The following is a 16,740-nucleotide window of genomic DNA, read 5'->3' as shown; positions in this document are numbered from 1 at the left end:
AAGACCGCTTGTCAATCGGATGTCCCGTTCCTAAGATATTAGCTTTTGAAGAGCGTCCCCACGGCCGGCCGGCCGGCCGGCCGGCCGGCCGCTCATACTCAGGATTTTCCCTTATATTAATTCAGTATGAGACTCCGCTCGCTTCGCTCGCTCCGTAATAAATAGAAATCAAATAAACAATCACACCTTCAGGATATAACGAAGATTAATCAGAAACTGACTGTTCAATGGATGGGCTCCATATGTTGCAGGCACTTTAGAAAATCAGTCATTTTATAAAATGCCTCGGCATTTTGCCAAATGCCTGATTTTCCAGGCTTTTTGCAAAAAGCCTAGGCATTTTACAAAATGACTGACTCTCCAGTCATTTTGCAAAATGCCTAGGCATTTTACAAAATACCTAGCCATTTTACAAAATGACTGAGCAGCGTGTTGTAGATACGAGTACCTAATTATATACGTTTTGGTAGCGTGTAGGTGGACCGAGGAGTCCAGCATTATGACCAGAGGAGTCCAGCAGTGGGAAGTCCATACCTACTTCTCTCTATTTTGAGAAGTGCAGGCCCGCGACATTTCCAACCCCCACGTCAGCGACGCTGCTGGATTTAAAATGATCGATCTGGAGCGTCAACAAACGACTGGCCCTATGCCGGCCTGTATCTGTAAAACCATTAGAGGTCGCGAGGATTCGATCCCACACACTTAGGCGTTAGTGTCTTCTGAAACCAACGCTCTCGTCCTACGCCAAGCGACCTGATGATTCTCCCGATGTGGAGCTTGATATTTTTAACTGGGACCATGCAAGTAGGTACTCAAAGCTGTCAAACAAAGACACAATCAAACAAAGACTACACTCATTCGTTTACATGTAATTGTACATCAACCGGGCCTGCCTATTGACTAGGGCCGGTCTCCGGCTGGTTTTGTTAGGTCTAGTTTCAGGCAGAACGTGAACGGCGTTGATGTACTTGGGAGTTTTTACAGCGTTAACTAAACAATGCTTTATGCTACAGCCGAGTCTGCAACTCAACCAGGTCGTTACTCAGCATTGTCGTCATCACAGAGCTTCAAATCGATCAGCTACAGGCTGAACACGTACAGGACTCGTGGGTTTAAGCGGTAGGTTTTGCACCTAGAAAATTTGGTGTACTTCAGGCTATATCTTCGTCGTCTTAAGCTTTTAAGTGTTGAAGATGCGATCGACTTGTTGGGTAACAAGCCGGCCATGATCGTGTAAAATGGCTTCATCGTAGATCGATTAGTTTCTGAGATATAACCGGATATGTAAAAGTGCAAAACCTAACGCTTAATCTCGCGAGACCTGTACCTATAGGGTATAGGAAGACGTCCAAAAACTTTGGCCATAGTATCTGTAGTGGGATCTACGTTCCATGCTGGTCAGGCATTTTGCAAAATGCCTAGTCATTTTGTAAAATGGCTAGCCATTTTGAAAAAAGCCTGGTTGCGTTCAGTCATTTTTCAAACAGCCGTCTTTTTGTAAAATGCCTAGGCATTTTACAAAATGACTGATTTTCTAAAGTGCCTGCAACACATACACCTCAACAATATGAAACACGTCAACTACTGACACATAAATTTGATCTTATGCAGTTATGCACCAGCCTTTGTGGATAAGCCTTATTTCATCCTTCCCTGAATATTCATCAACATTCACCTGAGTTTCAGACACTTTCATCAACTACAAAACATTACAAATGCTGAGCCGACGTTCATCGTGATTGCACCCGCTCTGAAGTTTCCATTTTCGGTCTGTGGCACCTAGCTGATTAACTATCGCTGGTGTGGGTACCTCGGCGGACAAGTTGTCTGGCCCTCCGACTCAAATATTCATACCGGCTCGGCGCGTGGCGGCCGGAATTAGCGTGGCGTCACTGGCCATGTTGCGGTCTCCTTTGCGCCGTCGTCATGTCAACTATCAGACGAGTCACCCGCTCAGCCAATGCTGAAACTAACGTTTCGTTGGCAACGTCGACTCCGTCATCGGCTCCGACGCTGGGCATCTATTTTGTCGCTGATAAAGCCTCGGCGCCGGTCGTCGAGCGCGGACGTTCCGATATGTCGGCAGTGATGGGCGCCACACTGCGCCGGTTGTCTCTTTTATCACTCAGCGTCCTGACGCTGGCCAGTAAATCTCAGTTCACCAAGAAGACGGTTCGATTCACCGATTCACCCGTATCAAGTTTCGACGCTCCGTCGCGTCTGTTCTGTTCGGCCAAATGTCAGAGGCAGGAGGCGACTGGCTGCGGCGGTTTCGTCTACGGAGACGATGGAATATGCCACCTGTACAATGGGCGAAACGTATGTGAGGGACCGGCTACCCCGCCCGACGAGGGCCAGCCGACGTCAGAGCGATGGATCAGATCAGTCTGCCCAGGTAAGCGTGCTTGTTCAAATCCCAAAGCACAAGGCACAAGTGCAAGGGAGGCAATTGGGTAGCATACTTCTTCACATCCCTCTAATGCGTCTGCTGAACAGATTATATATAACCGTTCAGGGACAAATCTCCAAGCAGGGTGCACACATGAAAGATCAGCTCAGAACTGAGTTTCCAAAAACTCATTCGCAATTTCTTTTCCATCCTTAGGGCAAGCAAATCTTTCTCCCGCGCGCCTATATCCCCCTGATTCGAGCTGGACGGTCAGTGGTCACTAGAGATGTCAATCGGGTACCAACTTTTTGGTAAACCGATACCAAACCAATACCAACTTGGCATGTGGTATTTCAATCCTAATATGTTTGGTATTTTGTTATTATGAACCCTCACTAATGCGAATGATGCTGATAAATTGGTAAAAAGTTTGTATTTCCCTCATGCTCCCAAGTTGGTTCGGTTTCGGTATAGTTCCTCACGGATTTGATTGGTATTAATTTAAGTGACCATCCCACCTTAACATTAGTTTGGAGTTGAGATAGCCAAATTGGTGGCCATGGCCTGAAAATACCGGTTTGGGCACTCACAACATCGAAAGATGCTTTAATGCGGAGATATGGAATTTCAAACTTGCAGTTTTCGGATTCTAAGGGGCTAATGCATTGGAATGCCCCCTTAGAATTTGTGACTTCAGCGCAGATCTAACGATTTTAAATCTTTTACTAAAACGTTTGGTAGCACGCGGTGTAATATGCCGCTTTGCGCGCAACAAGTGCCGCACTTTCAAATAAAGTCGCTAGGAACAGCGGAGATCCCAAAAAGTAAACAAAAGTAAAGGTCTAATATCTTGAAAAACCGGTAAATATTTTTCGATGAAATTTGGTAGATATTCGTTTTCGCTCTTTCTGAACCTAGCGACATCACTTTCATGCTAATTCATTAACTTTTTTGAAGGTGAGAGCCGGGAGGGTCCCTTTAATTGGTTTGGTATCGGTATTCCGATTTTCTGTACCTAATTGACATCACCAGTGGTCACCTTCAAAAACTTCGACTTAAAAAGAAAACGACAAAAAAGTTTAATAGGTACTTATTTCCCCTTGTTCATCTTAGTCTACGTTTTCATGGCACAAGTTAAGCCGTTCCATGGCACAAGTTGCAAAATAGATTTAAAAAATAAATTTAGTCCAAACCTTTTGATTGGAAGGATTCACAAGGACAGAGCCACCGCTAAGCGAAGCTTGTTGCAGTGACCCTGCCCTCTACCCTCCGATCGCGCAATTCCAGTTCTATGGCAGAATTTAGAGTCTAAAGTTTAACGTGCGCACATAGCCGCGCAGGGCCGGTCCCCTCACTGACTTCGCCTGGCTACGGCCTGCCACCAACCGCAACCATACCTGCCGGGAGCGTATTTGGAAATTCCGACCTCGACGGGCATCTGTGGTAGAAAACCACCACTTTCGTAGTCAGGAGGCCCATAAATGTCAAGCGCCCGTCGTGCTTCGAACCCGGACTGTTATAACCGGGAACGCGTGCTCTCACCACGCGGAGTCCAACGCTCTACCAACTGAGCTACGGGACCGGATTTGCTCCATCATAGCATTTAGGCATCATTTAAAAATATGAAGATAGGATTAGGTGCTAGCTAAAACCATATATAGTATATACGCTCATTTTTTTTTTGCATAAGGTGAATGGTATCCGAGAAAAACGCACGTGAAATTTCGCTAAACCGATTTAGACGTGTCATGGAAACGCAGTGTTATGGACCCTCATATTTCAGTCGTCTCTGTTCTATTCCAGGAACCATCGGCTCGCGTTGCAGCTGTCCCCCCGGTTTTACGCGCTGCGCCGGTCGCTGCTACCATCGACTCGCCCTAGAGAAGGTGCACTACGCCGTAGCGGAGGGCCAGTGCGCCGCGCTGCTGGGCGCCCACCTGGCCGTGCCCCGTTCGGAAGCCGAGAACCAGTGCGCTATCAATCTGGCTGTTGGCGATGATGTCTGGTTGGGAGTCACTGACAAGGTCACCGAAGGCACGTGGATGGGGAAGGACACCTGCGGACGAGTGTCGCCCTCTGCAGCCTGGTGGATGCGCGGCGAGCCCAACAACTGGGGCGAAACCAACAACGCCGATTGTATCTACATCCGCTCTTCGGGGGAGTGGGCGGACTGGGACTGCCCCACGCTGAGTTTTCCCTTGTGTCAGCTTTGGCTGTGTCATAGAGAAGATTGCGTCTGAGCAGGGCGGGAGCAGAGCTCAGACGCCAGCACAAATGCACACCAGTAGAGATGTCAATCGGATACCAATACCAACTTTTTGGTATACCGATACCAAACCGATACCAACTCGGTATTTGGTATTTCAATCCTAATGTGTTTGGTATTTTGTTGGTATGATGAACCCTCGCTAATGTTTAAGAGGCTAATAATCAGATAGCCATCTTGTAGCCCGTGTCCGAAAACCTATCGGTCTACCTCCTTACGGCCGATTTCGGCCTCCATTCGTAGTTATCGGCAATTTTAAAAGAAAATACGCCAGGAATGCGTCCTTATCCCAGGAATGCGTTCTTATCCGACAATACAGCCACCCGCGGCGAGGCTTTGTTTTTTTACCAATCAGCTCCAACCAGCTCAGCTTTAACCAATCAGCTTATCTGACACAATCCGACGAGTCTGTCTTCTGAACGCTGATTGGCTTGAGTGTGACGTCATCGCTATGCCATCATACAGTAGGTGCCGTAGAGAGTATCAACATAGTACCAATATGTTAAATAGTTTTAAATACTTTTTCGCGAATTGTGCACTTCTGGCACCAGTTTTAAAAAGAAAATGAAAAATAATAATGTCAAAATGAAAAACAACGATATCTTCATATTTCACGAAGGTGGCCCTTTTCTATTTGGCTATTTGTACCATTGTTTCAATGACATTTGAGTAAAAATAATCATCGATTACTGATCTCAGGCACCTTTTGCCAAATTGTCAGGGAACTCAGATTTGTTTTTCAATAGAAAAACACAATTCTAAAGAATAGTGTTTTAACTATTGACAACAAACCTTCGGTTATTTTATTTTCCAACATTTTCACGCATTTTCAGATTTAATTTTTATTAATGGCTCTTTAGATCGTCGTTCCATAGTCACTGACCGAACAAAGTGCCTACCCTATTTTGCACATTTGACAAGCGTGGGCCGAATGACTAAGAACTGTGGATTTACTGAATCCGCTACGGCGTATTCCATGAAACGGAGGATAATGGTAGCCTGTCGGTTCAATATCAATATGCGATCGCCAGCACTCAGCAGTCTGTTCACATGTCGCCCATGTGATAATTATGAAGGCTGGAGTCTGCGTTGGAAGCGCCAAGCAGCTTCAGTTCAATTTGCTAGTTGCAGTAATTATCAAAACCTTTGTAAGCGTATGTTACATAACCACAAAGATTAGGTACATCTTACATGTTGCTGCTGCCTGCAATAACGTGCACTGCGTTTCGGCAGAGAAAAAACGCCAAGATAACACTTCGGTCTAACAAATAGACATATTTTACTTACTCGAACAAGGTAGGTATTGAATGGTACACTGAGTGACAATCATTGACCTTTGTTAAATGGAATTGTTGAGATGAAATATGAAATACCCTGCGAGTGAAGATATGATCGAAAAGTGCAAAATATAGGTAGGTACGCATACGAACATCGATTTCATGAAGTGATCTTGGTGATGATGACATAACCTGTGGCAGCATGAGTAAATGGTGTATGGCGCTTTTTTGTAATTTAGTTGAGTCGTTTTGTCTCGCGAGCGTTCTTCTGAGGGCGTACGTGACGTCATGCGCGACCTGTCACGTGGCCGGCTGACCAATCGCGTGCCGTCCCGACCCCGGCGCCGGCCAGGGGGGGGGGGGGGGGGGGCGGGACGTCAGTGCAGGTCACGCTCTTTCCGTGTCCAGCCGCCGTGAGATGCACTTGTGCGACGATGCCTGACGTCTAAAGGCTGAGCTACACTATGCGTTTTCTGCGTGCATTTTTTTTGCGAGTTTGCGTGATTTGCGTAATATCGTTCTAGAAATAAACGACATTACGTTACGCATCATGCCGTGCGATCTTTATCCACTAAGATATTTTGCATACGATCAACTTTCTGCACCGTTCCGTGCTTCTATCCTCAGGATACTGAAATCCTTCTCCTCCACGCCGCAATCCCCCTCCGGGCTGGACAGGCAACTTTATCTCATGCGGGCTGCTCCCTTGGAGCGGCACCGCTGTTCCCGAGGGAGCGCACCCCGTAGCCGGGTGCAGTGAGTACCTTGGGGCTGGGGGCTGGGTGGCTTGTCCTCTGGACGGGCTCAGCCCCGGCGACTCACTAGGGTGCCTGCCCAGACCAATGTCTCCCCCTAATTCCTATCATCCTTCCGGCTCTGCAATGGTCTTGTCAGACCGAAAGGGCCTAACCCAACAAAACAAACAAACAAACAAATCAACTTTCTGCGATCTTCTGCCTTACATTCCTCTGCTTTACGATTTTTTGTCAGGTTACCGCTAATCACAACCTTCCTCTGAATTAAATCCTCGTTTTGGCGTCGTCCATTTATTCAGAATATCCAGTGTCAACTCGATTCATGCTAGTAAGTCTGGACGGATATTTCACATATTATAGCAGATCTATCATACAAAACAGCACGGCAGCGATCCGACATGAGACAGATCTTTCATTGTGCTAGAATTGTCGACATCCGATATAGTTTGACAGATCTCATGATGCATCGCGATATTGTCATGACATCTGACATAGTTTGACAGAACTGGAATACATGACAGCACGACAGGTCATCCTTCAAACGCAAAATCTGACACTTAACACATTTACAAACATTCTGAATCTCATTCACACCGACGCCTCACTTATAAAACACACCACAAAAGCAGTCCTTTTGCAGTTCGACACCCAAGCGACCCCACCCCTCCCATCATCCCATCCCTCCCCTCCAATGATATCCCAACACACGGTACTTCCCACTCGTGCATACAATAACTTAGGTAAAATGGTACATGAAAACTGAGCACTGGACGGATCCGGCGGCTGGCCTCTGCGACCGACCGCACCGGGTCTCTTGGCGAGCGTCTCGTAACGTTACGATCGTTACGACGTTACGTTACGATCCTTGCGACACGTTGCGATCGTTACGACGGTGCGTTACGATCGTTACGACACATTACGATCGTCTCCACGTCACGTTACGACCTCCTCGTAACGTTACGACCGTTACGACACGTTACGATCCTCGTGACGCCGGCATCGCCCACCCGCCCAGAAAAGTGGGCTCTCTCGCGGCAGTCGCGTGTTGAGCCGACGCTACCAGCCGCCCGTAACCCCAGGGCTCGGCTGCAACGTCCGGTAAATGCCCCGCTCCGGAGTCCGGGGGGCCGCTCGGCCTCCCAGACTCGCAGGCTGGTTGGACGGGCTGCCTTCTCCCCTGGCACGGAACCACTAGCGGGCCTGGTCGTCGCTATCGTCTGTCGTGTCGTTCTTGTCTGCGGAAAGGAGGAAGTTTGGTTAGTTTTGTGGTATCTAAGGGTTCAGCTTGCATGCCTAGCATTGCTGGGTTAAGCGTGTATTTGAGGCGTTTGCCACTTCCACAAGCACTTTTAGGTTATTCGTACCTGTCTGGTGTTTGAGATTTTACAGTTCTATGTAGTCATTAAACATGGTGCAGGATGCCCTTTGACAGATCGTGACATTTCAAGAAAGATGTAAAGTAGAAAATTAAAATAACCTCACTGATGAACTATATTTTATTCGGAATCGCATCATAACTGGAATGAAACCAGCTGAAATTTACATCAGACTTGCCCTGGAAAGGCGATGTGAGACTTAACCAGGCCCAAACACCAACAACGCCCGGTAACACTACTGGGCACCTGACCAACACATAAAACACCCCCCCCCCTGTCCCCGCTCTCAACTAACCCTTTTTGCCGGTGTAGGCGTGTTTGCGCAGCCGATCGTACAGCTCGTCCTGACGCGCCGCTCCGTAGATACTGGCGTTCGACCTCGCCAGGCTGTTGGCTTTACCCGGGTGGAGCCCGTCCCTCATGTAGGTCTCGTTGTAGAAGTTGGGCATCTCCCAGGCGTCATCCTCCTCGTCGTAGTAGTGTGCGTAGGTTGAATGGTGGGAAGGAGCGATGCTCTCAGCGTACGGAGTAGGCGCGCCGTAGTAGAAGTTCACCTGTCAGCGAGAATAGGTAAACGTCAGGGGTGAAGGTGGTTGATGTTGATAACTCTAAGTGGATAGAAGCATACATACAATGTTTGGCTCGCAATGAGCGTGTTTACACGTTGTAGTGCTGGGACCAGGGGACTTGGATAAGTTCATTGATGACCGCTATTATAGGGTGTGATGTGATTTACTGAATACGACAATACACTGCATTTATTCATAAGCCCTGACTAAAATCCGCACTAAAAGTTTGAATGCGTGGGGGCGATGAAGAAATAGGAAACGACTCCCGGACACTGTCATCGCAAATCAATACCCAGCGCCCTCCCTAGAGTTACCATCACCACCCTAAACTAAAACTTCCACCACACACCACTAGATGTCTCTGCCACCGCTCACCTGCGACGCAGCATCCGGCGGGATCGTCATGGCCTTCTGTACTGGTTCCTGCTGCTTCTTCTTGTTGGCTCGGACGCAGATCATCCAGACGAATAGCACGCAGACGATGGCGAGAACCACGACACCGGCAACTCCAGCGGTGATGTAGGCGAACTTGGACTTCTCGACACACCGCTCACCTGCGGACAGGGGGGGGGGGGGTTGGTTAGAGCGGTTAGAAGGTAAGAAATGAAGCAGTTGCAAGCCACGCCCGCTGTCCTGTTGAACTAGATCTCCTCAGCCTGATCAGGTATCCCTTAAGTCTTTTGGTAATAACTCAGCTTTTGTAAACACCCGATAAAAACGGAACAAGGCACGAGCTCTGTATTGACCTAAATGGTTTTGCTCTATCACAATACAAAGCGAGCCAAGATATTTTTTCCAGTCCATATTTTCTGCTCGTAATCCACATCTACATGCACCTGAATCTAAATACTGATCTTTAAGAGGAGTCTACTCACCAGTGAAGGAGCCAACGCAGCTACACTTGGGCATTCCCGTTCGCTCGTCCTTCGCGCAGACTCCAGAATTGTCACAGAAGCCTTCACAGCGATCAGTACAGTTGAAGCCATTGCCCTCGAAGCCCAGTTTGCACTCGCACTTGAAGGCGTTTGTTTCGGTGTTGATGAGACAGATGGCGTTGGCGTCACACTTTTTCTGGTCTCCGGCTCCGTCGCACGGGTTTACGCACTGTTCAGCGCTGGTGGCACCAACCTGAGGGCGAGGGGGAACAGTGGTTAGATAGGCCACATTATTTAGCGGAAACGGAGACTGGTGGGGGATAACGGATGAGCTAATTAGAAACAAATACTTAGAAATTAAGTATTTGAGCTAATTAGAAACAAATACTTAAATCTTTTGATCTTTTATGGCATTGCACTGTGCTCTTTAGAACCCCAAGAACGTGACTTTAAAATGAGTCATAACATTACAGCATTGTAGCGCAGGTATTTCCAGCAACAATGTCTACTAATGTTGCAACGACGCCAGACTATGACTGTGACTTCAGTAACTGACTGAGACTGTCTGACTGGGACTTCAGTGATTGATGAGTGACAGTATCACTAACTGACTGTTGACTGTGACTGTGACTGACCTGCTCTGTGGTGGTATCGGGCCGGCACTCAATGCACGCCGTCTGCTGCGACTTGGGCTGGTACGTGCCCAGAGGACACTCCATACATCGGTTGCCGTCCGTCGTGTTCAGGAAGGTGCCTGTGGAACACGGGAAACGAGCGAGTGAGCGACTTAGAGCACATGATACAACAGTGTAACTATCATACCAGCACAAACATACCTTACCATTCTTAGCGAAATTGAGCAAAGTACAGACTATGCGTCTATGCATCTATGCGGATAACGGTGCAATGCTCTCACGTAAAACATGGTATCTTGCCGAAGCTTAAGCATCTCGTGTAATGAAAACGGCAATACATGCTCTTTAGTGCATACAAAACATCGATGCAAACGCAGCGTTCACATTCTAAAATGCATGTCACACAAACACCGACATTTATGTCCACATAAACTGCCACAAAATATTTGATTTCCGCAACGAAATCCCAAATAGTACGCTACTTCCTCTGTAGTATCCCAAGTCCCAACCCACTCCCCCTAAACACCTTATGTTTTCCTTTGTCCTGTGGTTATCCTCCCATACGCTAACCCTAACCCCGTGTTATCCTTACCCTCGCGGCAGATGGGCAGTGAACACTGTTCCACCGTGCTCGAGCCCAGGTCCAGTGTGGTGGTTCCCTCGGGACAGGCCACACAGGCTGGCTGCTCGCCACGTGTGCGGTACGTGCCACGTGCACACGGCTGGCACGAGTTGTCCAGAGAGAGCTGCTCACCGTCGTCACACTCGGGCTTACACTCCTGTGGGGAGTGGGGACGGGGTGAGTTACACACTCGATCCATGTAAATTACAACACATGTGAGGAGCAGGAAAAGAGTTCGCCCTGTCCTTGGCAGAAGTTAAGCATTCTCTATATAGCAGACGCGAGCTCAAATATCCTTTCTATGGGTTGGCAAAACCAGTGCTAAAGCGTTAAAATGTTAAAAGTGAACAACACCGGTCAAAGTCGGTCAAAATTGAGTCGTCCTTCACAAATACAGCTGTATAAACTCGACTAACCGACAGAAATTAACAACTAACACGGTCTTTTCCATTGTAGAAACTAACACTGAAGAAAGAAATTACGGGCCTTAATTAATTAATAAATTACATAGCCTTAGAAAAATGAAATGGTAAACTCCGCGACTTTTCCCTACGGTAATGTCCCGTCTCACCTCTCCGGTGACACTCTCCGAGGTGCGCGTGGTCAGGCCGGGCCCGCACGGGGAGCACGAGAACTGTCCCTCCTCAGGCTGGTAGTTGCCGAAGCCGCAGGCGTGACAGCGCAGCAGTTCGTTGTCGTAGTAGCGGCCGGCGGAGCAGCGCTCTGGGGAGGGGGAGGGGGGAGGTTAGAGATGGAAAATACAGTAACGCTCTGGGGACAGGAAAGGCAGGGTTAGAGAGAATGCAGGAGACGGGTGGGTTACAGCTAAAAAGAGCACAGTATACTTGGGGAGCTGGGCACACAGATAGAGTTTGAGAGCAGAGGGAGTCTGCAGAAGCAAGTGACAACTGATAAAGTTGCAAGATAACAAACCGTTAGATGAGGGAATTAGTGAAAATAAGTCAAAAGAGCCTCAAACAAAATGAAGGTCTTCACTTCAATCAGCCTGCACGCAGTTCATGCCGAGGTAATTGATATCAAGAGGTCCAGGCAATTAATTCTCCCGCCATTCAACGACAAACACAACTATGACGCAGAAAACTAAAAAAGTGCTTCAATCACACTGAAACAGCCATTCTCTTCGCGTTCCTCCATCTCTCCTTGTTACTCACCTTTGCACTCGCCGACGCTCTGCGCGCCGCGGATGGCTGTAACCCCCGGTCGGCCGGCGATGGCCGGGCAGGGGATACACGACGACTGCCCCAGCTGATCCTGATAGGTACCCAGTGCACACTTCACACAGGTGCCCGTGGAGCGCTCGTAGAACGTACCCGCCGCGCAGGATACTGTGAAATGACGTCAGGTCAGGTCAGATAAGGTCAGATCAGTCTGTCTTAGAATTGGTAGAGTGTCACTGCATGGCGCAGTGAGGCATTGTTAAATTCAGCTGAGCTATAATGACTATAAATTTGTCAGCTCTCAAAGCTTCACGGAGCGCTGCAGAAACTTCAGACATGCAAGAATCATATTCACACATTGATCCATTAGTTTTAAACAGGCTGTTCTTTCCTGTGCATAATCTTAGACTCGGTCACACATCGATGATCCCTTCAATGGTATCGCCGCTCCTTATAACACTAGTAAACCCTTCCCAGCATATCGTTTGATTATTACCTTCTCATTTACCCAGCATGAGTTATTCCTTTCCCCACTAGTTACCCAATTTACGCTGACCCGCCGTTACACTTACCACACTGGTCACCGAAGACTACCTTTCCGGGTTCACAGTAGTACTCTGAGCCCAGTTCCAGAGAGGCCGGGTCAGGGACCACGTTAGGCAGCTGAGACTGAACGTCAAATTCGCCCTAAAATGAGCGCAAAGTCATGTCAAAACTCACCTCGAAACAAACAGCGGTTATACGGGGCAGAAGGGAAACAACCTTTGAATGATGCACAGGTAATGGAGCCGGTAACACAAGGCAGATGGGACTGCAAATCAAAGAACAACATCAAACCAATAAGTATTGAGACTAGTACAAACAAATGTAGGTACGCTATATGAAACAAATAACCGTCTTCACGTCGAGCTGCTCGCTATGAAATACATATGCAAAGAAACGTACAAATAATTATTTGTAGAATGCATAGAAGCATTTGTACGCTAGACTCACTGAATAAAAACGAAACCAGCATGGAAGAGGGTATGAAGCAAACCGTTTTACAGCATTACATTATCACAAGACACTAGCCCCAGAACATTCTTCACGGCCCTAGATGTAATCAAACTCACATTTTCCAGAATGATCCTCTCTATGAGCGCCTGAACATCAGCTGCCTGGTTGGTGTCGGCGTTTGTGACCGGTCCGCTGTAACGAACGGACGACATTGGTCAATTGAAAACTCGGGAATAGTTACGGCAAAACTTTCAGCTGGTGTGAATCGCGGAAACATGTACAACATTTATTTATCCCTAGTAAAATAAAAACGATGATAAGCAAGTCCGCTTATGCCTAGATAATGGATATTCATCCATTCATTCATGGTTACAGTTTCACATCTTCTTAAAAAAAAAAACGGAACATCGCAACCCGATATAGTAATGCAGGATTACTTCAAAATATGCAATAGAGTCTGCACCACCATAATAGATTTCAACATGTTCTCAAATGAGCTGATGACGCAAACTGTCTTCCTCATTCAAAAGCCCGTCGACGCAATGTCCCCGGTACCAGATGTTCAATAAGCCATTCCACACTCAATCAATCATTGAGCGTAACTAATTACGAGACCATGAGCTGCTGTTTTGTACTCACTTCTGAGCCGGGAAGCTGATTTCCACCTCGTAGAGGCCGTCGTTCTCCGTTTGCCGCTTGGAGCGGGCGCGCTGGCCGCAGTTGACGTTCACGTTCAGACCATCACACTCGTCACCTGGGGAAGAACAAAAGTGTCACGAGCTGAACACCTCCTTACAATACTGACAGTTGACGCTAGTACACCTCACGGCACTGGCAGTTGACACACCTTCTCGTGACACTGACAATGACACACTTGACCTCGCAGTGACACATTACAACATGTATTACCTTCCGATTATACAATGGCGTTTTATTGCTATAACGTAGTATTAAATGGGAAATTGAATTATAGCCATGTTATATCAATGTAAGTCATCGATGTTATGTATTTTTTACGAAAAAAAACTGATCTGTCGAATGCTCGTCTGCTCATTTCACGAACCTTTTATAACAGTCGTTCACAGTTATTTCATTGTGGCAAATAACTGGTCCCAGTGTGCCCACATTACGGATTCAGTGAGTTATCGGTGCCAACTTTGACGCGGCACCGATAGCTATATCAACAACCAGGTTCGTTGTGCCATAGACATACATTATACATTACGTAACCAGTTATACCATCCCATATACCCCCGGAACCATCCCAAAAATCCCTCCCACATACCCCGGTACCAGTCACAACTGGCGGTCAGTACACCCCATATACCGACAATCCCACACCGTCCCCATATACCCCCGGTACCAGGCACAAAGGGCGGTCAGTCCACCTCATATACCCCCGATACCAGGCACAACTGGCGGTCAGTCCACCCCATATACCCACACCACCCCATATACCCCCGGTACCAGTCACAACGACCGGTCATTGGCTACCCCATATACCCCCGTTACTGTATGCCTGGCCTATTCAAATACATTAACCAGAGGGGTGTGGTAATAACTGGTGTAAGCAAATTGACCACGGTCAAAAATGCATTACCAGAATGCACTTAAGCCAACATTTTGGGATGGTCTCGTTCCTAAGTCGGCTAAGAGCTTCGGTCCAGAAAATTAATTTATCGTTGGCATACAGTAAAATACATACCAAACTCGGCCGGTGATAGATTTTCAAGACCTCAGTCCTTACTGATTTTTGAACTCGGCCTTCGGCCTCGTTCAAAAATCCAGTAAGGACCTCGGTCTTGAAAATTTATTTACACCGGCCTCGTTCAGTATTATATAGTACCAGTCACAACTGGCGGTCAGTCCACCCCATATACCCACAATCCCACACCATCCCCCTCCCCATATATACCCCCGGTACCAGGCACAACTGGCGGTCATTGGCCAGCCCTCTGAGCACACCGTCCGACAGCTGGCGTCGACTGAGGTGCGCGTCTCACGCGGTCCACCTGCCCCCAGGGGCCGCTGGGAGCCGGGCCCAGTCAACGACCCCGCCACCGCCGCTAACAGCCGCGGCCGCTGAATGGAATCAGAGGGCGACGTAAAAGGCAGCGGTTCGGTAGACGCTGATTTGTGATCAGAGTGGATTTAGAACGAATATGGGATCGGAAAAGCTGTGTCAATCGCCACACTCGAAAATTCCAGAAAATCAGTTCTGACATTAGAGAACATGTCCCTTTACTTTAAGTCACTGAGTGTTTTGGTGTGTCTATGGCTCTCTCCATCGTATAAGTCGTGCATCTGATTTGGAACAGGACCTGCTCTGGTACTCCATCGCCCTCCATCAGCCATCCGGGACACGGTACAGACTCCGGGCGGTCCGACCGTCCACCGGCGCGCCGTCCCGTGGGCTCGGGCTCCGTCCCACCGTGATTAAATCGCCACTTACCGTCCCATCGCCCCGCGTTCCAGCGCGTCGGTACTCCGAGACAAACAGGTCGGACATGGGGCGGCCGGCGCTCCCCTCCCGCTCTTTCCCTCCACTCCCATACCTACTCTACCCTTTGCCGACACACGTACTCGCTCGCCATTCCTGACCCTCTCTCTCTCTCTCTCTCTCTCTCTCTCTCTCTCTCTCTCTCTCTCTCTCTCTCTCTCTCTCTCTCTCTCTCTCTCCCTCTCTCTCTCTATTCCAGACTCTTCTCTAATCTCTTTCCCCTCTCTCTTTCTCTTTCTCTCTCTCTACTGTAGTGGTCAGCTAGTGAAGAAGGGAGCGACCAAGAACCGGGGTCAAGCCGGCACGATACGGCCCGTGGACACTACAGTAGCCAAGAAGAGACTGCGACATCGGATGTAAAGATAACACCGGGAGACTGCAGCGGAGCATGACAAGCTAACACCAAGATACTGCAGCCGTGGATAAGTCACTAGCACCAAAAGCCGAAAATCCGAGCGGCAACGTTTAGTCGTTTGTATGGACGTTTGTCAATTTGCTTGCATCAAAAGCAGTTGCCAACGAGGGGACTGCAACTGTGAGTGGGCTACTAACACCACGGCGACCCTCTCAAGCCATCTAGCAGCAAATTACAACGCATGGAAAAGTATTGGAGCTGCCAGCACTCAGGAGACTTCAACGAAGGGCAAGTGCCTAGCACCGAGAGACTGCAACGAAACATAGGTCGCTAGCACCACAGTCCCGAAGACAAGAGATTGAAAGCACCCATCATGGAGACTCTAACGATACATAAGTCGCTAGCACCACGAGACTGCGATGGAGAGCTAGGCTCTACCACCGGATTTCTTCGTCACATCAACATGAGTCGATGATTCGCGTCTAATTTCCACTCATAGCTCTCCCTTGACTCATGTGACCCACATTGCTTACCCAGCCGGGTAGTCAGCACTATCTAAGAGTCACCGTTCGCCCTGTAGGCTAGCTTCTCAATAGATACCGGTGTTCCGACCTCTAGGAACACCAGTTGATAACATCAGAGAACTTCGGCCGAACCGGCGCAGTCTGCACCAAAATAGGTCAGTATAGCGGTGCTAAACGCCTGCAAACTAATATACTTAGCCGTGAACTGAATATCGTAGCACATAGCTCTACACACTTCAAAACGAAAACTTTATGTCGAATAATATCCAAAATAAGCCACCTAGCTTCGACGTCTCAATCCATCAAATTCGCCGATCGTCGTCAGTCTAGCGGAACCGACCATCCCCACATGTGGCCACGAGCCGACGAGGAGGCCGGCTGTGACGTCAGACGGGTGCATTCCAGCACCGCCGAGCCGAGCCG

General features: G+C 48.3%; 1 protein-coding gene across 1 annotated transcript in view; it reads right to left on the bottom strand.

The window, feature by feature from the left end:
- Positions 1–6,962: 6,962 nt before the first annotated feature.
- LOC122368017 overlaps positions 6,963–16,740 on the bottom strand; it is a 94,982-nt gene continuing 85,204 nt past the window's right edge. The window contains exons 62-72 of the mRNA XM_043341606.1: positions 13,578–13,692; positions 13,055–13,130; positions 12,515–12,629; positions 11,937–12,110; positions 11,336–11,487; positions 10,735–10,921; positions 10,143–10,261; positions 9,508–9,760; positions 9,008–9,186; positions 8,359–8,617; positions 6,963–7,922 (exon numbers count right to left, since the gene is read on the bottom strand). Coding sequence (XP_043197541.1) covers positions 7,879–7,922; positions 8,359–8,617; positions 9,008–9,186; positions 9,508–9,760; positions 10,143–10,261; positions 10,735–10,921; positions 11,336–11,487; positions 11,937–12,110; positions 12,515–12,629; positions 13,055–13,130; positions 13,578–13,692 — 1,673 coding nt within the window. The 3' untranslated portion in view covers positions 6,963–7,878. The remainder of the gene's footprint in view (positions 7,923–8,358; positions 8,618–9,007; positions 9,187–9,507; positions 9,761–10,142; positions 10,262–10,734; positions 10,922–11,335; positions 11,488–11,936; positions 12,111–12,514; positions 12,630–13,054; positions 13,131–13,577; positions 13,693–16,740) is intronic.

Source organism: Amphibalanus amphitrite, unplaced genomic scaffold, assembly GCF_019059575.1.
Source record: "Amphibalanus amphitrite isolate SeventyFive unplaced genomic scaffold, NRLGWU_Aamphi_draft 000915F_arrow, whole genome shotgun sequence".
Classification (NCBI taxonomy): Eukaryota; Metazoa; Arthropoda; class Thecostraca; order Balanomorpha; family Balanidae; genus Amphibalanus; species Amphibalanus amphitrite.
Note: the sequence above shows the minus strand (reverse complement) of the source record. Positions and strands in the feature narration are given on the sequence as shown.